The 23,070-nt window shown below is 39.1% G+C and overlaps 1 protein-coding gene across 4 annotated transcripts in view; it reads right to left on the bottom strand.

Annotated features, from left to right (window-relative positions):
- The window catches only part of zgc:110158 (LisH and SSDP domain-containing protein), a 115,393-nt gene that overhangs the window by 14,577 nt on the left and 77,746 nt on the right, over positions 1 to 23,070 (bottom strand). For 2 of the 4 annotated variants that reach the window (XM_049482718.1, XM_022677875.2), the window contains exons 5-7: positions 18,464 to 18,553; positions 6,371 to 6,454; positions 1,775 to 1,834 (exon numbers count right to left, since the gene is read on the bottom strand). In XM_049482718.1, coding sequence (XP_049338675.1) covers positions 1,775 to 1,834; positions 6,371 to 6,454; positions 18,464 to 18,553 — 234 coding nt within the window. The remainder of the gene's footprint in view (positions 1 to 1,774; positions 1,835 to 6,370; positions 6,455 to 18,463; positions 18,554 to 23,070) is intronic. The other 2 variants (XM_049482719.1, XM_022677876.2) reach the window with 1 other exon arrangement.

Below are 23,070 nucleotides of genomic sequence, written 5' to 3' on the forward strand. Positions count from 1 at the left end.
AACAGAACAGAAGCATGTACTCATTGAGCAGCAGAACAAAACCTACGCAGCTACCAAGAAAAGCTCAGCGCAGGCTGAGCAGAAACACTGTAAAGTGATTAATCTGAAGGACAACCGGTACAGGAGGATGGGCTGGGGATCTATACAGATGCTTAGTTATAGTTATACGGCACAGTGACAGTAAAGACAGTAAGACAAAGTAGGACAGTACCTTACTGTTATATCAGTGTTGGGATTATCTAATGATTTATAAATTGCTCCAAGATCTGATACTTAAAACCCTTCAGGATAAGTGTCTTCAATATTTATTAGAGCATCTATTTGGCTGTTATGACCTGACCTACTGCAAACCTCACTGTCATTGTCTTTGTCAGATGTTTTAGCAGTGTTCTCAGGTTAAATAATTCTGAGAAAGCACTTATAGTATATAGTATCGTTATATTAGTTGTGTTGGGCAACTTTAAATAGTTATTCTTTAATTAGTTTAATTGTTTAATAGCAAAGAGCTTAACATTTGTAATTTTCAGAAAATAACCCTAATTTTCAATTGGGGTTCAATCATTTTGATTGCAAATGTAATTCTATATGTAGAAGAGGCCAAACCAGTGTCCAAACCTAGGTTAACTTGTTTGTTGCATTGTGTACAAGTACTGAATTTCAGCACAACACCAGTTCATGTTCTTCTTTAGCTGTTTAATGAGTTATGACAGCCTGCCTCAACTTCTTGCAATTGGTCCAAAAGTCAGAACCACTTGAAAAAAGTGCGTTCACATTGCAAACAAACTGGATTATCGCTAACTGTTTAGTTATCACCGTTACGCTGTTTAGAAATATTATTCTCACATTAATGAACCTCATGGAGGAACATCTGAAATTAACAGTGTTCACTGGCTCGCAATGTTGCCAGATTGGATTGTTTTATTCCAAAAGTCGAGTGTCTAAAATTATCTGGAGGAAACGGAAATTGGAAATTTTAGTAAGCAGTGTTTTTTTTGGTTATTTGGTTATTATGTATGAGTATTTACCTCTTTCATTAGTTGCAAGTTTATTTTTATGTACTGTAATTACTTTTCTGTTTGCATTGGTTCTTGTGTCCCACCATACAACACAGTAAACACATGTATAATACATACAGATAATGTTTTTTGCCTATTAGTTATATTTAAGATAAGCTATTTTATTTAAGTTGGTTATTTTTAACTAGTTTATTAATGGTTACTAATTAGGTTGTAAATGCCTTAAAATCATTAATAATCAGTTGTAACACATACGTAGAACGGGCAACATTGACATGTTGTTTGCCAAATAGTGTACCCACAGCCATCTATATTGTTGCCCTTTCTACGTATGTGTTATAACTGATTATTAAAGATTTTTAAGCCATTTACAACCTAACTAATAACATTATTAATATAATTGTAAAACATTTATAAACCCTTTATAAAGGTAGTCTTATTTTAAAGTGGTACCCATGTTTTATCCAGTGACCTGTTTTTTTTTTTTATGGACGCACTCTTACAATCTTACAATCTGGCAACCCTGGTGGCTCACTTATTATAATTATAATAAGGTGGCTTGCTTATTAGTGAGACTCACAATGCATTCTGGGACACATTTAGCTCATGTAGTATGTATGCAGCGATGTTTACTATAAATCAAGATGCATTATGGGAGTTTATAGTGACATAAATATAACATTCCACAGCCGTAATCTTAATTTTTCACTTTAGTCGCAGGTAGATGCAGCGCCACATTAAGAAACTGGGATCCGTACCTGGTTTGGCATGCGGAGGGACGGCCGGGGTCCACCTGGATACCGCGGAGACATGAAAGGCTGTAGAGAAAGAAGCAGATGTTTTGTCTTTGTTATTAGCGTAGTGTTGCCTTCAGTACAGTGCAGGAAATTCAAAATAAAGGCTTATAGAAGAGCAGCTCAGTAAAGGCTCAATGAATGGCAGCAGCGAAGCCCAGCTGGAGCAGGTGGAATGCAGCAGGCAGATGCACAGAGCGGGGCGAGAATGGGGATGACACTTAAACAACGGACATAAAGCATCTCTGCCCATCAAAAAACACACTCTCAACAGCTGTTAATATTGTATTTCATTCACACACATATATACACACACACACACACATACATACACAAACACACATTTTTTTTTATATGTCTTTATTTAGTGTCATAATGTAAATTACATAAGAACACATTCGTCCAGTCAGGCGTGAACCAGTGGCTGTCTCTGCAACAGTATGCAATTTTTTACGGATAAACAAAAAAGTTCTCTCTACAAATGTGGCGAAATCCTAGCGCCCTATCAAAAGCCCCGCCCACAGATACGCTCTTTTACACAACCTGCTGAGAAATTGGAGTGATGTGGACTAAAAACAGGCAAGAGTTAGGATGCCCATATTAAAAACTCTAGAAACTCTAAAGCAGTTTATCTCAATAAGAAAAATACATGGATTTTTATTTTCCAGAAATTGCTGCTTCCTGGTGACCTTTCCAAGCTCCGCCCATGGATGAGCTCTTCTAAAGCAGTTTATGCTAGACAATCTACTGAGAAACTGTGATATGGGTTAAACTGAGGAAGGTTACAATGTCAGTATTAGAAACTCTGGTTCTAGGCATATAGTTTATTTTTATAGGAAAAATAAACAGAATTTTAGAAAAAAAGTAGCCAGCATGCTCGGAGGAAAGCGCAGCAACTCGGTTCTGATACATCAGCTCACAGACGCAGCCGTGTGTTGATCAAAATCACCCTAGGAGTAATGAGGGGAAAAGGCTGTACTGCATCTACTGTACCCACCCAGAGAGAGAGACCAAGGTCAATTGTGCTCTCTCAGGGCTCCGGCAGCTGATGGCAGGCTGCATGAACAGGATTCGAACCAGCGATCTCGTATCATTAATAGCTCAATTATTCCTACAGAACAAGAGTTCCTATACAGTTCCATTCCTGTATCCTTGATAAACTAGAGTAACCTAGAAACCAGCCTAGACTGAGACTGTAAGAAATACAAGGTAGCCGAGGTATTTCATTGACTGTACAGAAAATATATTTTATACATAACCACACACACACACTCACACACATACACATACCCACACAGGTTTCAAATACATGGTTTAATATCATGATATCATCCACCAAAGCCCTGGAGTGCGGATTCTAATACAAAGGTGGGTTTCTAAAAGTCGCCCTGAGGAGAAAGCAGGCCTGGTGTGGTCAGGCCAGTGCGGAGAGACGCTGACCGCAACACGCTGCCCGGACGTACAGAGAGACGAACCCCAGCAGACAGAGACGGAACAGGAGCCTGTCTGTTGGGTAAGAACTCCGGTGGGCACTGCCAGCTTGAGGATCTCAGGAAAACCAAGTTTACACTGTGCAGAGAGTGGACAAGCCACACGGGCTGCAGACTGTGTGCGTGTGTGTGTGTGTGTGTGTGTGTGTGTGTTGGTTTGGCTTTCACAGCTAAGTGGAGTGCTGTTACCACTGGATGAGCTGGGCAGGGCTGGGAAGAAGCGCAATGGAAGCAGTGTCAGATATCTGACCGTCTAAAAGATGATGATGATTGTGTGTGGACTCAGTACAGTAACACCAAACCACCCACAAGGAGTACCAGACCAAGGCAACCACCTCTGGGATACCAAAGCAACCACCTAGAAACACTAGCAAACCCTATAAAACTCTACAGAAACCACATAGAAACACCAAAAAGTTTTTTGCTTAAATACAGCAGCTGTACCCCCTAGCAAGCAATATGCAACTCCACACCAACCACCTAGGATACAACAGTAGTGGTAGTAGTAGTCACTTATCAACAATACATCATCCATCTATTAACCTCCTAACAACTAGAAAGCACCTTTTGTTAAACCATAGCAACCATGCAGCAGCCAGTTGAAAACACACTAGCAACTACATAGACAACTGCATATATATGATATAGCAACCACCTGGGATACCATAGCAACTACACAGCAAGGGTTCATACACTTTTAACCCAATACATTTCCATGCTTTTTCATGACTTTTACAAGTCTTCAAGGCATATTTTCATGACCATACAGTCTTTAAAACATCACTACAGAGATTGTCAATAAAACTGCAACTAGAGCTCCATCGTGTGGGACTACATTAATGAGCAAACTCTGAGCTGATGTATTTGTTAGCTCAATATAGCTTTTTTCAGTCGATAAATGGAAACACAATTTCCGTGACTTTACCAAAACTTTCTGGGTATTTTTATTTTTCCTAAACTTATCCAGGCCTGGAAATTCGTATTTTAAAATTAAAGCACTTTTCCAGGTTTTACATGACCGTACGAACCCTGAACTACCTAGCGAATACTTAAAAATCACCTTGCAACACCTTAGCAACCCCCTAGCTTAACATATTAACTACCTTGCAACAACCTGAGCAACCCCATAGCAAACACCTATCAATTTAAACACAACACATAGAAGTAACTAAGCTAGCTAGCAGTAAATGAGCTGACTTTCTGAGGAATCAAACTATGATGACGGAAATCATTCTGTTATCAGTTTTAGCTGCTTTATTGTTATGCAAATTACATAAAGAGGCTGTGCAACAACACAACTATGACCCTAAACTAAATCAGTTCTCCTACAGTGTCAGTCTACCATATTCAAGCAGTGAAGAATATTTGACTTCTGTCTGACTATTCCTTCCTTCAGTCTGTCTGTCTGTCTGTCTGTCCGTGTGTCTGTCCGTGTGTGTGTGTGTGTGTGTGTGAGGGCGTTGTACAGCGTCAGGCTGTGCAATATTAATGTGCTACTGAGGGTGGGTGGGTTTGAGTGGAGGAGAGTCTTCAGCAGTGGGGAGGACCCTGAATAATTCATCTGCTCCAGAGCCAATGACTTTAGGTATGGAGACTGTGTGTGTGGGGGGGTGGGGGGGGAGGTTATGAGAGAAAGACAGAGAGATAGATAGTGAGAGATAGTTAGAGAGATAGTGAGAAAGAAAGAGAGAGAGAGAGAGAGAGAGAGGGATGGGCACAAAGCGTCCTCGTCTTACACGAGGGCAGATGAAACGATGTAGTGATGTTTCAATTATTAAACCCTTGGACTGACTACAGGGTTGTGTATTTTCCTGGCCACTTTATTGGAAACCCCTATACCTTGTAGCACAGTTGGGGTTGGACCTGCTTCCCTTGTCTGTGGTCAGTTTTGAGCTAGAGAGCAACTCCATACTGGATGTGTTTGGATGGAGGACCTGTTCTCAGTCTAACAGTAACATGCCTGACACTCTTTGTATGAATTAAGGATGCACCAAAATATGTGACAATATATATGACATATATATATTTTCACCACTAAATAAACGCCATAAAATGCCATAGTACAAAATTACAATGTAAATATTTATTGACATAACAACAAAGCACAACACATTTACTGCATCGGTGCTATTCTAATCCCGAATTTACCTCAGCAGTGTTTTTTAATCATGAATTTTACCCAGTAGTGCTATTGTGGTCACACATTTAGCTACCTCAGCAGTGCAATTTTAGTCATATATTTAAATCAATAGGGATATTTTAGTCATAGATTTATCTCAACACTGTTATTTTAGTCATACATTTACTTCAATGTATAAATGTACCTCACATATAAGCTCAAATAGCTTATATGTGCAATGTACAGCTTGTAACTTTTTGATGGAAAACAGACAATCTGGGAAAAAGTATGAACTGATACCAGGTGGTGATACTGTGATGCGTGATATTGATATATTTAATTTATGAGAGTAGAGTGTAAAAAACATAACATTAACATAAACCTTCAGTTTGTCAGCTATAAAGTTGTCAATCTGTAAATACACAGAAAGTGCATTTATTTATTTATTTTTTGCCATTTTTAGACAAATAATTTTGGTTGCCAAATATTCATTGCATCCCTATTATCAATACCACAAACGCTGCATATCAGTGGCACTGCTGTGCTTATGAGAAAGGTCCAAAGCCTCATTTGGTCAGTGTTTTTGAGTGGTAGACTCAAAAAAGGCCTACCAATAGATCTTTTTTATATAAAATTGCTGACAGCTATGTACTAGGTGGGAGCTTTGAATAAAGTGGCTGTTCTGCGAGTGGATGTGTGTATACGTGTGTGTATATATGTGCGTGTGTGTGTGTGTGTGTGAGGGTGGGCGGTGTATGAAAGACTTCTGAGATCACAGGTCTCCAGCACGATCCTTAACTAACCATCCAAAGCGCCGCATCGCTCCCTGAGCGCGCCCCGGGTCCGTTTCCTCAGCGCCATCGTTAATCTTCGGGCTCAGTGCTACTTCCTAGGGTCAGTTCATTAGAGGATGTGTGTGTGTGTGGGCGAGTGTGTGTGGGTGTGTCTTACCTGGCCGTGGGGTCCCATCATGGGGTTGCTGGGGTTGTGTGGGGGAGGCTGTGCGTGGGGAGACGGCTGCGACCCGGGAGGGCCCTTTAAGAGAGAAGAGGGAGATGAGACACGAAACGAGGGCGCTAGTGCTGCTGTTGGGGCCTGCTGCTGCTCCATCGACACACACACACACACACACTTACTGAGATATATACACACACACACACACACACACACATACAAGTGCTGCACTGGGGAAACCACCACTACTGAGTCCGTCCTGCTGGGTACAACCTAATAGCAAAGACATTTACGGTACTACTTCATGCTGCACCAACTGCTGACACAGACGTGCAAATGCACTCGTGCACACACACACACACACAGCTAAACACACACCATATTATTAAGTGCATCAACAGACATCTATTTTCTTACATAAGGCGCACTGGATTTTAAGGCACATTTTAAGGGGCTGGGTAACTAAGTTAAGTAAAGCTAAGCTAAGTAAACAAAACTGTAACAAAAAAAAAATACATTCTTTAAAATCCAACGAGTGCTGGATCAACTTTCATTTATTTACAGTAAGCTTAGATTCCCAAGGCTAGAGCATTAGCATTAGCTGGCTAACCGCTCCAGCAATGCTAGCCAGGGTTAGGAGCAGGATAAAGGCTGATAATACTCCTCTCTGAAAGGGGAACTAGTGAGCCCGGACAGCGAGTAATGCTAATGCTACTCCAGCAGCGCTTGCCAGGGTTAGGAGCAGGCTACATGCCCATAATAACCCCCTCTGAACAGGGAAACAGTGAACCCAGATTTCATGTTGAAACAATGAATGAGTATTTGGTCCAATACATCTGTAATACACTGTTCTTTCCAACCCAACTACTTTCAGAGGGAAAACCACAAATCTGGCAACCACACATGGAAGCTCAGAAACCAGTTCCCTGAAGCAGGGTCTGATGGCATCAGTTCTAGTCTAAAAGATTTGCTTCCTTGTTTCCACTAGTTGTACTGATGCTACAATGGCACAAAATGACCCTATCATTAAATTTCAAGACAGATGCTCAGCCCAAGTAGTTATCCACTTTGTTTGGGAAACAGCAAATCTGGCAACCGCATGGTGAAAAGAACCAACCACTCATTCACCAGTCCTCAGTAGTGGGGTCTGGCAGCATTGTTCCTAGAAGAATTCTGTACTTTGGAGATTTCAGCATGGAAACTTTACTAATCTATCATAAAAAAAGCCAGTCTAAATCCATTCCCCCATTGGTTCTACAATGTCGCAGACTGCTTGGACCGTAGTGATTGCCACTTGCAATGTAATTTGAGGATGATCAGTAGCAGTTATCCAATTTACTGGGGAAACCCGCAAATCTGGAAACCCCACAGGGAAAAGAACCAGCGAATGCAGAGAACAGTGAAAATAGCGCACTGTTTCTGGTTGCTGTGGTGAAGCTGTAGCTTAAAATCTGCTTAAACTGTTTACACAATCTAAATACAGACTCATTACTGATTTCAGACTGTTAGGCAGTTACACTACAATGGATTTTCTCAAGCTTACTGCTCCCTTTATTTACTTGTGTGTTTGTTTTGTGACAGTAATGATACAAATACACACATTTCTATTTGCAGAAAATGAAAAAAAAAATAGCTGAATTAACAACAAAGATGAAGAGCTTTCAGACCTCAAATTATAATAATATAAAAAAAGTTTAATATTCAGAAATCAGTATTTGGTGGAATAACCCTGGTTTCTAATCACAGGTTTCTCGTATCTTGGCATGTTCTCCTCCACCAGTCTTACACACTGCTTTTGGATAACTTTATGCCACTCCTGGTGCAAAAGCAGTTCAGTTTGGTTTGATGGCTTGTGATCATCCATCTTTCTCTTGATTATATTCCAGTGGTTTTCAATTTGATAAAATCATGGGAAAACAATCATTACGTGGTCTCTTATTTCTTTTCCAGAGCTGTATGTGTTGTCTGTACTTATTTATGTTTTGCTATGTTGAATTGTACACCTTACATACCTTCATACATACTTTATTCATGTTTACCTGCTTCTGTTATAATATTACCTAGAAATTTACAGTGAACACTCGTGCAGATAAAAGCTATTAATTAATTAAGCAATAAACAGAACTTTTTATTTACTAAATGTATTGCAATGCTGCTCCAAATGACAACACAAATATCAAGGTTCCATCATAAGAACTGAAGAGCCAGAACTAGCAATGCAATGCCCTTCTCTCGCTCGTATCTGAATGAGAAGCATATGGTCTTTACAAGGCCTCGGATGCCAGAGGGAAGCGTATCAGTCTCAGCCAATGGCCTGGGCTCTGGAGTGTCTCTCCCTCTTTCTCTCTCTCTCTCAGACACACACACACTCAGCAAATCATCTTCATTCCCTACCCAGCTAAAGAGATAACAGCCTGCGAGGCTATCAAAACAGTGCCCTCCATTCGCCTTTCCTGCGGTCCTGCAGGGACAGTTAGTGCAACGGCATTCACTCCAACATGCCCTCACACACACACACTCTTCACCAATGCCCATCTACACACACACACACACACACTTCATTTAGAGATGTAATTGCTTGTCTCCACCACTTGGGGGCACTGTTGACAAAGCAAACATCCCTTTATCATTCAGTAACTGAATGTTACCAAAAAGAAAGTGGCCGAAAGTTTGTGGACACCTGCGCGTCGAAATCTGTTTCTCTTACAGCCAAACATTTATTTTAGAATACACTGTTGTGAGCATGCATATAAACTGCAAACAAACACAATTAAACTTAATACAATGAATAGTAAATTAAACACAACACAAACTGCTTTTAAGAATATTACTATTATCAAAATATCAAAAAAAAATTATTGTGTCAAAATTTGCATTGTTAATCGCTTAAAAAAATTAATCAGATTAAAAACAACAATATTCTGTGATGAACTGTGAATCATCTCATTTGTTCTTTTTAGGACGCAAGTTTTTATAGTGGATATTTAAATATAAATGAAAGAATGAATTATAAGAAATGTAAAATGCAATTACATTCATATTAGTGCTGTCAATTTAAAAATTACTAGCATATACTTTATTGTATGTTTGAGGGGAGATAAAGTCAATGTAGGGCGCCGAAATAAAGAATGCATGATACATTGGATAAATTAAACTTTTTTTTTTTTTTTTTACTTTATTGGAAACATTTCAGCTTGATTGTAGAGATTTCTGAAATAGAACTTTATTTTTGCTGAGCATAAAAGAGCGTTTTCACACCTGTAGTTGTGAAAGTTTCTATGGTCCGGAACAGCTGATGAGTTTCTTTTACTTGAAGCTTTTCTCCCTTTGTTTGGTTTGGTTTGGGTTCACACAGGCATAAACCTAAATGCATCTGATTGCACACCAATTAACCACGTGAGCTCATTGTCTCCTCTGATTGGTCAGAGCTGTCTGGTGAGTAAGAGTAAGAAAGTAAATATAGTGAGAAGATTCTGTGCAGTGTGAAGCTGCTGTGCTTTCAAATGCAGTGTTTTCAATGGGATGTGCAGTGCAGACATGAGCAGTGAACACAGCACAGACTGTGCTCAGTGTGTAAACAGCATGGAGCAGCAGAGACAGCCTTTGTTCATAGCAGTATTTTATCTGGCTTATATATAAGATTAAATAGCACCTTATCAGCAGCTTAGCTCAATCAAACCTATAAAAGTATAATTGATAGCTGGTCGGTCGAGACCAGATCACAACTTCCTCAGGGCAGATTACTGCAGGAGTTGGGGTAAAACTTGGAGGCGTAATTAATTGCGTTATAAAAATAATAACATGTTTCTGATTCTAAATTAATCATGTGCATTAAAGCTATGTCACTGACAGCTCTAGTGAAGATCCATTTAGTGATATTATTGTGTATGATACAACATGGCACACCTAGACATATAGACAGACTCTCTCTCTCTCTCTCTCTCTCTTTCTCTCTCTCTCTCTCTAACCTCTTGCCCCTCAGACAAGCTCTCCAGCTGTAGAGCATCATGATCTTTATACCACATTCATCTGCATACGACCAACGTACGAGTCCCCTGTCCGTGAGCAGGAGGCGGGCTATGACTCAGCTGTGTACACACACACACACACACACACACACACACACACACACACACACACGTTGGTCTTAAACACAAAAGCTACTTTCTTTTCTATGAAATCCAGAGTTAAATCAAGCATTAACAGCAGGTGTGGACTCTAGTAGCGTATATGAACCAAACTGTTAAAACAGGCGACGCACTGATCCCACTTTTTGCTCATATACTTCATGTTTAAACTCAAAAACTGGCCTAACGTTTAACGCAGCAAGCTGTTCCACTCTATCTGGTCTGTAGAGATTGCAGTCGTTTAACAGCATTATCCGATCAGCCACCCCTCAATATCCAGCTGAAAGAACAATACCACATTATCTTTTTTCCAATACCAACACCAATATTTAAAGATCAGACATCAGGCACCACTGAACGTATTAAGAGAATGTCTTTTTTTTTTTTTTTTTTTTTTTAAGACCGTTATCTACAAAAGTTTAATTGGACAAAATATCCACAGCATATAGACACCAATTTTATATACACAGCTCAAAAATGTGACATCAAAAGAGAACACTTCAGTTTCTCCAGAGCTGTATATAGAAAATTACAGAAAATGAGAAATGGTTGAAATAACAAAAAAAAGATGCAGAGCTTTTAGATCTCAAATAAAGCAAAGAAAACAAGTTCATATTCATAAAGTTTTAAAAGTTCAGAAATCAATATTTGGTGGTTTTTAATCACAGTTTTCATGCATCTTGGCATCATGTTCTCCTCCACCAGTCTTACACACTGCTTTTGGATAACTTTATGCTGCTTTACTCCTGGTGCAACAATTCAAGCAGTTCAGCTTGGTTTGATGATCAGCTTGTGCTTATCCATCTTCCTTTTGATTATATTTCAATTAGGTACAATCAAAGAAACTACATTTTTCCCAGAGCTGTAAATATTGAAACATGTGGACTTTAAACTCCTTAAGACTCTTAATTAGACTTTCTGAAGTTTCTGCGTCATTACTCCACATGGTGGCGCTAATTAAATGAAGTTAAATGGAGTAAACCTGCGCTGAAGAATATAAGTAGTTTGATTCAGTAAAACTGACACCACCAAGTCCATAATTCCTGAAGTAGGTTGTGAAAACTCAGTCCTGATCCTTAGGAGCTTTTCCACAGTTTTCCCGCCTCCTCACTTAGTATACAATAGAAGATGTACAGCCAATAGCCAGGAACCTATAGGCAGAACCTGTCATTAATCTGCATTTTCTGAAGAAGCAATGAATAAGAAAGTGTCCCAACACTTTTGCCCAAAGAGAGAGTGAGTGTATGTGTGACTTTGAATTTTTTTGGAATCCAAAGTAGAAATGGAACAATCTGATGGACAGCTGTACAGAGCCTGAACTGTACTGAGTCTGTGTGTATGTGTGTGAGTGTGTGTGTTCACGCTTCGTGGTGTGTGTTTGAGTGTGTTTCAGAGTCGGATGAGGAAGGTGTTTGGTTCAGATTTAGCTGTGACCTGTCTGTGACCTCTCTGAACCCTGTGGGTTCTGACGTTCCACTCACTGTCCCAGAAACCACACGCAGAACAGGAGCACCGCACTGTTCCCTCTCTATCTATCTCTCTCTAAAAGAGGGAGAGAGAGAGAGAGAGTGTGTGTGTGTGTGTGTGTGTGTGTGTGTGTGTGTGTGTGTTCTGGCTGCCTGCCTCTCTCTGAGTGTGTGACAGAGGAGTGGGGGTGCAGCGGGATTAGAGAAGTGAGGAGATGCTCAAGGCCTGTTTAACTCACAGCAGCACTGAGGTCATGACTGTTCATTACACCTCATCTCTCTCACTAACACACACACACACACACTTGGGCTGGACGACATATCGTTTAAAGCATCGTCATCACGATGTGCGCATGCGCATACAGTCACATCACAGGACGTGCAATGTCACTTAAGGCAATTTTTAACCCAACACATCATGTTGTAAAGTTTTGATTCTTGAAATAAGAAGTAGATACACAGCGCTGTCTCTGTGTCTGTGTGAGTGACAGACTGCTGCTGCCTGAGAAGCTCAAAAAGGAGTGCATGCAGAAGTAAACACGAAGTAACACGAGGCATGGCCTCAATCCACATGGTTGAACACATGCTTGTAAACGTGAGCACGTTTCGAAAGCTGTGCACCTCAGTCCAGCACAGTTTTGCAGCGCAGATATTTCCAGTTACAGCTGAATTCACACTTTTAATCCCTTTTAAAAAGCATTTAAATGCCTGATTAAAGGGTCGTTTACTGTTGTTTTGCTGTTCTGTTTTCTTAAGGGTTTGAATGCTCGGCGCTGACTCAGCTATTGACTATCGCAATATTTATAGTCGAAAAAAGAACATTTGCACACACACACCACCCCCCCATCCCTCAGTTTTCCTTTCCTTTCTCCTTTCTTCTCTTCATATTTTCCATCATCTAACCAAGCTCTCCCACTCCATCTTCTCCATCTCTCTCCCCATCATCTCACCTTCTTCTTCTTCATACCTTCCTCGCTCGCCCCACGCGACACGCGCTCAGCCTCATCTCCATATTCATAAGCTCAGGCCGACTCTCTCTGGAAGCAAATGCCAAAAGAACCGAATCTCCCCTGGCTGGTGGGCAGATGTATTAATAGCATTTGCCTGTGTGTATTTCTCTGTGCGTGTGTGTATATGTGTGTGTGTGTGTGTGTGTGTGGCAGAGGAGGTGCGTAGCTTCATCCACCGCCACAATGGAGAAGCAGACTTGTGCAGTTCGATTGCGTGTGTTCGCAGCAATACCCCCGCCCCCCCCACCTCACCTCTAGCTTATCACCAGCGCAGCCAAATGCCAGACCTGTCCGTCACAGAGCGGCAGTCAGGGGTTCTTTGTCATAAAAGTCAATACAACTTTCCTAGACATGGATTAATCCTAGTCTTGGACTAGACCTATTTTAAATGGAGATTCTCCATTAAAAGAAAAATATCAAGCTTTTTCATAGACTATACCTAACTTTCAATGAACGGAGGATCTCCACTCAACATGCTGTGTATTCGAAGGCTAAAAGCACAATTTATAATTTATACTTCTTTTTTTTTTTTTTTTTTTATACTTTCACCGAACCGACACCATAGTCTACGCGTATCCTACGCTGAGGCTCTGAACACCAAACAAATTATATATATATATATATATATATATATGTTGTACAGGTAAACCTAGATTTTAACCATTTCTTTGTCATATGTAATTTAATTTTTAGTAGGGGCGAAAAAAAATTGTATTTTGTATTTTGTACATTGAAAATCAGATTTTTTGTAATAAAAATAAAAATAAATAAACAAATAATTAGATATACCCAGCAATACTTATACCGCAGTGGCTGTTCAGTTGTACTACAAATCTCATAAGCACACCGCATCCAGAAAACTTTAGCTGTAAGCGATTGTAGTCTTGTTTGTCACCTACCTCTAGTCCTTCTCTCTCTCTCTCTCTCTCTCTCTCCCTCTCCCTCTCCCTCTTCTTTTTTCTTGTCTCTTACCCTCTGGCGGTCTGGAGCAGAGAGTGTGACTCTCATTCACTATTTCTTTATATCTTTTTCTTTATTCTTTCTCTTTTGCCATTCACATTTTTGGATTCTAAATTAAAACGACTGAAAATAAACTATTTATTATTTTACCAATATTCTTGTACTGTAACATTATAACTTATTTAGACTGAAGAAATTGAACACACTAAAGACTGTGCTAACTACATGATGGATTGCTATGTGTCACTAGATGAGAAAAATAAAAAACTGGGATGTGAACTGAACTTTTGACTTTTGTGTACAGTAAAACTTACCCTACTATTAAAACAAATACAATACTGATATTGTTCCAGATTATCGTATTCTCATCATATACATAATTATACATTAAAAAAAATCTTTATATTGCCTGTCAGTACTGTGCTCTGCACAAGCATAAGAACTTTCTACTCTGAACTTCACTAAGAGCACTTGAATAGAACTTAATTTAGCAAATTCAGGCATTTTTTTCTTTCATTTAAAGCACTTTTTTGTTACACAATCAGAACACTTTGTTCTGAGAATGAACAAAAATACACGAACAAACAAAGACAAAAAAAAAACAGGCAAACTTGAACCATGGTGCTCCATGGTGAGATATGTGTACAGGCTTGTTTTGGGGTTTGAGAGAAAGAACAGGCTGCTTAAACAGAAGCAGCACAGCTTGGTTGATAGAAAAAATGAAGGGAAGGGAGAGGAGGGGAGAGGAGAGGAGAGGAGAGGGAAGGCTGGAACCTCAGTCAGACTAAAAAAAGAGAAGACTGATTTAATTCATGACCAGATATCACAGCTACCCAAAACACATACAGGAGTCTTTTCAGTTCATGTTGAAGCTTGGGAACAGTCATGATACTGGTTGTTTACCACTAAACGGTTAACCACAGCCACCACCCACCCACCTACCCACTGTCTGTCTGTATTTGACTGTGCAAGTCTTTACCTGCTGTACCACACCGGCGTCAGATGACCACAGAATAATTTCCGTTATCGTCCTATCACAAGGGAAAATCTCTAGTACGACAAGTGAAGACAAGTTTTTGTGTTTCCCTTAATGAATGTAGAAAACATAGGAACTCTGTGGATCCATACTTTTTCATTCTAGAGAAAAGAAGCTAAAGTATGTTTAATTTTCTGTCAAATTTGCAGCCAGATCCTGTGCAGTAGAGTCAAAATTGTATACTTTTCCCAGACCAAACATATCAGACTGACCCTCCATTGAGTTTACAACACAGCCCAAAGAAGTGGTCCCCAATTAGGTCAGATATTTTCCATTATTTCCAAGCCATTACGTGGCCAAATGTTTTGGAAAATGAAGTGTAATGGGATGGAGTGCTGCTACAGACTAGTAGCTCTCCAGCCCAGAGGGTGGTTGAACCCAAATGCAGAACAGTTGATCCCAAAAAAGTTAAATCCAAAAACCATTTAGCGTGTTTTTACACCTGTAGTTAATGGGTTTGTTTATTTGGAGCGTTTTTCCCTCTGTTTGGTTTGGTTTCACACAGGCACAAACCTTAATGCACCAAAATACACACCATTAAACCCATGCAAGCACATCGTCTCCTCTGATTGGTCAGAGCAGTCTGGTGCAGGAGCAAGAAAGTAAATATAGCGAAAAGATTCTGTGTAAAAAACACAGAGCGCTAAAATTTTTCTATAGTGAACGCTGCACAGACTGCGCATGTTAACAGCATGGAGCAGCAGAGACAGCATAATTTGGCTAAAATAGCAGATTATCAGCAGTTTAGCTCAAGTAAAATTAGTATAATATTTGATATCTGGATCAGATCAAGACCAGGTCACGTGGTCACAACAAGTGAAACTCTCCAGAGTTAATTTGGGTTGTTTTGATCCGCACCTCAGTGTGATTACTGTTTTCACACCTGCTTAATCGAACCACACAATCGAAAGTCTTTAACCAGACACAAGTGAGCTGGTGTGAAAACTCTCTTAAACATTATTGTATAAATATTTTTCTTTTTTTATTATTGTCTCACTGGCCGTGGAAATATAGTATATTGGCTGTTTTGTCCACATAATCACACTGTAACCAGCCAAAAGAGATGCTACACTTTTGGTTGCTTTACTTTTGAGAGACAACGCCCTGTTCATTCTTATCTACAGTCATTGATTTCTCTCAAAACTCTTGATAATGTGGCCAAAACAAACAAATACAACTCAACTTAACATTTTAACACACTGCCAGATTAGACATGCCCAGTAAAAACACTTCATCAAGCCATTCTCCAGTGCAGTCCAGTCCATTGGCGGCACTTTCTAAAGGTCCTTTGTCTCCACCGCTGCTCTGTTAGGAGTGTAGTTGGCACGTTTATCCTGTGGAAGAATGCTGTGTGTGCTCCTCAGTGCTTGGGCCCCTTGACATCGCTAGTGGACTCTTGCTAGTGTATTTGTTTCACTGCTTTGACACATCGCAGACCTCTGACAGACTCTGAAGAGTGACAACAGCGAACAGCGATGGTACACAATGCAGAGCGTGTAGACACAAGACGTGAGCAAGCGAGCAAGTGTGAGAAACAGAGAGAGAGAGAGAGAGAGAGAGAGAGAGACTGAAATAGACAGAGAGAACACAAGCTGCTCATCCAGAACTGCGCCAGAGATTCCAATCTGCAAAGACCCTTCCCTGTTCCATTACAGCACCCCACCAACCCCCAACACACACACAAACACACACACACACACATAGTTATCCCATCTTCAGCACACTAATCTCCATCCACTTCCACAAAGCAGAAGCCCCTGATCGAGAAATTCACCACCATCTCACTCACTATACTGCTGTATTTCTCTTTACTGTGTTTTAACCAGTATCCCGCATTCTCCACCACAGTCCAAGGCAAACCTCCACTGTTTAGTACCAGTACTGTCAATGTTAAAAGCTGACTAGTCCATGTTCGGTTGCAAGGATCAAATAAAGAAACAAAAAAGCTAATTCTAACTGATTCTAACTGAGTTTAGAGTTTGGCTGGACTTCCACAGTTCCCCTGAACTGTCATTGTCGAATGCCAACACGACTGTGCTGATATATATTTTTTTTAATATATATTATTGATATCTTTATCTGGTTTAAAGTAACTTCACAATGACACTTTAACTAATGAATTACTATATTTTATTTTTTTATATTTTAATAAAAGTGACCTGGTAATAAGAAACAAATGCTTTATAGATGTGTTTTCCCATTTTTTTGAAGTTTTTAACAACTGATGGACAGCGCGAGATCCGAGAGCGCAGAGGCAATGTGCTTTAATGTTTTTCAAATATAACAAATATAAAAGAAATTTATGTTCAGTTCAAAAGTGCTTTTCACTTTTTTTTTATTTCCTAAATTGCAGGATTTAAGAGACAAACAACAAAATGCCTATATCTGCTATATTAAGATACAATAATTAAGTTTGTGTACTGAACATAAATACAAATCCTTATAAATGTCAGACAAAATATAACTAGAAATTTATAATTACTGTACACATTTTTTAAGTATATTTTTATTTTATAATTGATTGCTAAAGGCTCTGTGTCAAAGAAGTGATTGTATGTGCTTGGGGTGCGCAGTGAGACATGAGTGTGAGGTGCCCAAGACATGATTGGGTGGCTGACTGTTGACTGTTTTCAGGGTTTTAATCAGTCAGTAGCACACATGTATTTCCCACCACCAAGATAGAAACATGCCAGATATTTACCTGAACACACCTCACTTCCAGACCACCACAATCAATTCCAATGCTATTTTAACGGCACGTACACAAGACGTGAAAATAGACTGTTGACAGGGTGTAAGATAGCAAAGAACATTGAGGCGCGCCTTTGACAAACTGTCTAATAACATATTGCAATCAGAGCAGGAGATCCATCTTCTCTTAGGTGGGTTCCTCCATCAAAACTGTTTGACCCAAACTGTGCTAGAACATCTCACAAGGCCCAATATGCCCCCCAACAAAGTTCCATAAAGTTTGTCCAACCAAGTAACAGCTGGCATTAAAGAGCTGATTCGTCCGTGAATCACCCAATTGCCAAACTAAAAAAATAAATCATGAAAATAAACAAATAACAAATTAAAAATATGTAAACTTAGCAGGATCGAACTGAAAAATGACTGTGCAAATTCTTGATGATGCAAAAGCAGCAGGTACACTCGCCGACCCCCCCATCAGAAGCCCCCACATCAGCAGCCCACACAGAAACGGCAGCAAGCAGACAGACCCAGTGCGAGAGAGGGAGAGAGAGAGAGAGAGAGAGAGAGAGAGATTCAGAGACAGAGAGAAAGAGAACAAAAAACAAGAAAGAGACAGGGAAGCATGAGGATGAGAGGAAGACATGAATGAACAGAGTGAACAAAGTGAGAAAGCTAAAGCAGGTAGCGTGAGGCCATGAACAGGAGTGGGGAGTGAAAGAGAGAAAGATAGAGAGGGAGCAAGAAAGAGAGAGAAAGAAAGAAAGAAAGGAAGAAAGAAAGAGCCTCAGTTGTCTTACCTGAAAGAAGCCAGGGGGCATGGGTCCTCCAGGCATTCCATCATTAGGGGGCATATTTCCCATAACCGGACTGGGGGCCGCCGCTGCACTCTGAAACAACCGAGAAAAACAACAACAGGTCAGTTCATAATTTCTCATACAGCCAAAAACAATGAGTTTATAAATAAATATCTATACTATATATATATATATATATATAGACAAAAGTATTAGCACACCTGTTCAATCAATAACAATATTCTATAAGACCAATTGGTACTTTTGGCAGTGTGGGCAGTGTGGGCAGTGTGCCAAGTCCTGCTGGAAAATGAAATCTGCATCTCCAAAAAAATAGCAGATGACATGTCTCTCCAAACCATCACTGATCATCAGTAAATTTTACATGTCATTTAAAGTAAATCCAGGGAGCAGAGTCTGGAGGAAGAGTGGAGAGACACACAGTCCAAACTGCTTGAGGTCTAGTGTGAAGTTTCCACCAATCAGTGATGGTTTGTAGAGACATGTCTGTCATCTGCTGGTGTTGATCCACTGTGTTTTATTATCAAGTCTAAAGTCAGTGCAGTTTTGTTTTCCCGCAAAATCTTACAGCACTTCATGCTTCCCTCTGCTGCTGACAACTTATGGAGAAGTGGATTTCATTTTCCAGCAGGACTTGGCACACTGCCCACACTGCCAAAATACCAATTGGTCTAATATAATATTTAAAAAAAAATGTAAGATTCAGATTTTTGGGGGGTTAATTGACATTTTGAACTGAATTTCTAAAATAAAACAACTTTCACATTTCAAATGACTTTCAAAAAAAAAAAAAAAAAAAAAACTTTCATTCCACATGCTCAGTTAGCTAACCCTTGTAGGTTAGTATTGTAACTTGTAGGGCTGCAGCGATTAGTCGATATAAATGACAATGTAATTTTTTTTTTTATTTGACGACTAAAAATTTCAGTGCAATGGGAGATGAGTAAATGGCTCACACACACAGTCTTTGTCTCCAACAGTGCCCAAACACAACAGAATACACATTTACTCACTAAATATCAGTACTTTACACATTTAAACAACATCTAGACGACATTTAAATGCCTTTTAAATCTCATGTTCAGCTGTTTCTATTAAGGTGTTTTTATTATATATTAGTTGTATGCAAGTAAACAAACCCATCAAAATATACTGCTTGCTTATATTAATCGGAAAACATTGCAATATCATGATACAAGTATTACATACAGATCATTCATCACATGTCTGTAGGTCAAGACGAGCGTATGCAGGGCTCATGTAGCTCTATAACCTTTGTCCTTAAATAAAAAAAAAAATGCAGCACACTGTTCTTACTTCAATATCTGCTTGAAAAGGTGCAGATGAGGCCACACACATACACATACGCTTTCACCCCACACATGGATAAAAGATGCACATCAGTGGCACCAGTCTCCAGTACTGCAGTCCCAAGACTAAACCACTTCAGTCAGTAATAACAGCACGTTTATGTGCTCTCCAAAAACGCCTTTATGGAGCTGTTCTACTGCAGCGCTGAATTTCACCATGTAAGGGAACATTAAACCAGCAAACTGAGGGAGGGCTATCGCCAGTATACGATTCTGCAGTGTGTGTGTGTGTGTGTGTGTGTGGTTTTGAATGAGACTATACAGCTCTATATAGCAGAACAGGACTGGTGGGGGAGTAGAAGAAGAAAAAGGAGAGAGAGATAGAGAGAGAGAGAATGAGAAGGTATTGAGGAGAGTAAGTGTGTGTGTGTGTGTGTGTGTGTGTGTGTGTGTGCGCACGAGTGTGTGGTCAGGGGTGACAGGGCTGTTTGCATGACTGCTGTGGAGAGGCTCGAGTTACAGCAGGCGGAAGAGGAGTGAGTGCACACACGCATAATCAATCTCATGATCTATAATTATAAACCCCCTATGAGTTTATACACACTATTACACTATATTTTCTAATGTTTGTGGACATCCCTTCTAACGAAATATAAATTAAGTTGCACCCATTGCTGACATAGATGTGCAAATTCAAACACACAGCTTGTCTAATTCCTGTACAGAAGTACTGCCAATGGAATAGGACACTACAGCGTGAATAAACATGATCCTATTGACACCGTGCCTAATGCCAGGTGTGGGCTAGAAGGGTATAAAACTCCCCATAAAGAACTGAGCTGTGAAGCAGTGGAATTATGGGGTTCCATGCACTACTTTTGTTATGGGGCAGTAGGACCAAAAATGTATTTTAGGGTATTTTTCAAGATTCGTACAATTTATATATATATATATATATATATATATATATATATATATATATATATATATACATATATATATATATATATTAGGGGTGTCACGATTCTCTAAATCCTCGATTCGATTTCATTTTCGATTTGAGGGTCACGATTCGATTCGATTCTCGATTTTCTTGTTTTTTTTTCTTGTTATTATTTTATGCCTCATAAAATTTAAATAATATATTTATTATTATTATTATTATTATTATAAATATTATAAATATTATTATTATTATTTATTAAGATATATATGGTAATGCCATCTAGTGACTTTTTTTGGTAGCAACAGTGTGCACTATTAAAACAAGCAGTTTATCAGAGCTGTGTGTGGATGGCTGGTGAAACTGCTCATTACATGAAGCTGCAGTTCTTCATCCAACCACTAGCAGCAGCAGCACAAGCCCCGCTCTCTTCACTCAGTCACTACTTCAGTACAGCCCAGCCACGGGCTACAGAGCTCAGCCAGTCCATTTTTACTGTTTCTGTAAACAAATAAAGGTTTTAACCCCACTAACCGGATAATACAGCTCACTACAGTTCATCTTTCAGCCCAAGCAGCTAACAGCAGCAGGTTAGAACAGCCGACACGGAGGCACTGCTCGGATTACATTATAAACAGGTCAGTTAGCGCGCTGCTAACCTCAGGATGTTTATAACTACGGAGTTTAGTGGACACACCACGGCCGCCAGGTAAGTCTTTTAAAGGCTACTGAAGACTATTAAAGGCTATTAGAGTGTAACCCCTGGCTCCCAGGGGTTACAAGAGGTTATTGAAAGCATTATTGGGGGGCAGAAATCAGTACAGGCTGGTTAGATAAGTGATGTGGGTATTGTCTTATAAATATTTACACATAACTTATATCTCTCCTGAAAAGCTTTTATTTTAGTCAGAAACACGCTTGTGTTTACTTTATCTGAGAGAAAGATGTTTTTTTAATTCAATGGAAAGCAACAGGTGTAGTCAATTATAAGTTTAAGATTTTTAATCCACCTCACTGTGATCTATAGTCAGTGTTCTCAAGTCACACTGACACACGCATTTCAGCGAGTTCACACGCTCTCACCTGCGCGCACCCACCCCTCCGTTAGATACAGATACAAAACCTGCGCGCCCAACCCCCGCCCCCCCTCCCCCGTTGGACAGATAAAAACAGTGATCACACTCCCGCCGACTGCGCTCATGCAGTGGCTATCTCTATTTAAATGAATAGGATGCGCTGTGTTGGTGCCGCGCCATTTGCGTAGCGCGCTGCGCTATTTGCGTAGCGCGCGCGGGAGGGATCGTCGATCCTCTTTTTGACTTCGATACTCGAGATCGTGACCTCATTTCGATTCGATTTCGATAAAATATCGAGATCGTGACACCCCTAATATATATATATATATATATATATATATACATATATATATATATACGTATATATATATATATATATATATATACGTATATATACGTATATATATATATATATATATATATATACGTATATATACGTATATATATATATATATATACGTATATATATATATATATATATACATATACATATATATATATATATTTGTAAGAATCTTGTAAAATACCCTAAAATACATTTTTCGTCCTACTGCAAAAAACAAAAACAAAAAAATAAATAAATAAATGATAAAAAAATAATAAAAAGAAGAAAAAAAAAAAAATATATATATATATATATATATATATATATATATATATATATATATATATTTTTTTTTTTTTTTTTTTTTTTTTTTTTTTTTTTTTTGCATGACTGGACTTTTATATAGGTTTATGACTTAATCTACTGTTAGGAGTACATATAACATAAAACTCTAAGGCTTTAAATTAAGGCTTTGATTAACATTGGGTTTACTTTGTCCCACAAAATTAACCAATATATAAAAACATTTGACTTCAATAACAGAAAAACATCTGAAGAATGCAAACAAAACACTTAAAAAAAAAAAAGAGATACGCCAACAACTTTAACATGGCAATTTTAAGTAGTTCCATAAAGACTATAAATGGTTCCATAAACCTAACATACTCAAAGTTTAAGTATTCAAAATAGATACTTCTCAAAAGCTAGCTCTATTGCACAAGACAGACACGAGTTTAATATAGTTAACAAATAAATTTAGTTCGGTGTACATTAAAATCATCCTTCAAGCTACAGTAAAGTATTAATATATATATAAAGAGTTTTATCTTGTGTGCTAAATAAATGATTCCGCATCGCAAGACTGTTTCTGGGCTTCACTGGGGGACGAGACACTTGTATTGCAAGGAACAGCAGCAGGAGCTCCTCAGATAAAG

The sequence above is a fragment of the Astyanax mexicanus genome, chromosome 8, assembly GCF_023375975.1.
Source record: "Astyanax mexicanus isolate ESR-SI-001 chromosome 8, AstMex3_surface, whole genome shotgun sequence".
Taxonomy (NCBI): Eukaryota; Metazoa; Chordata; class Actinopteri; order Characiformes; family Acestrorhamphidae; genus Astyanax; species Astyanax mexicanus.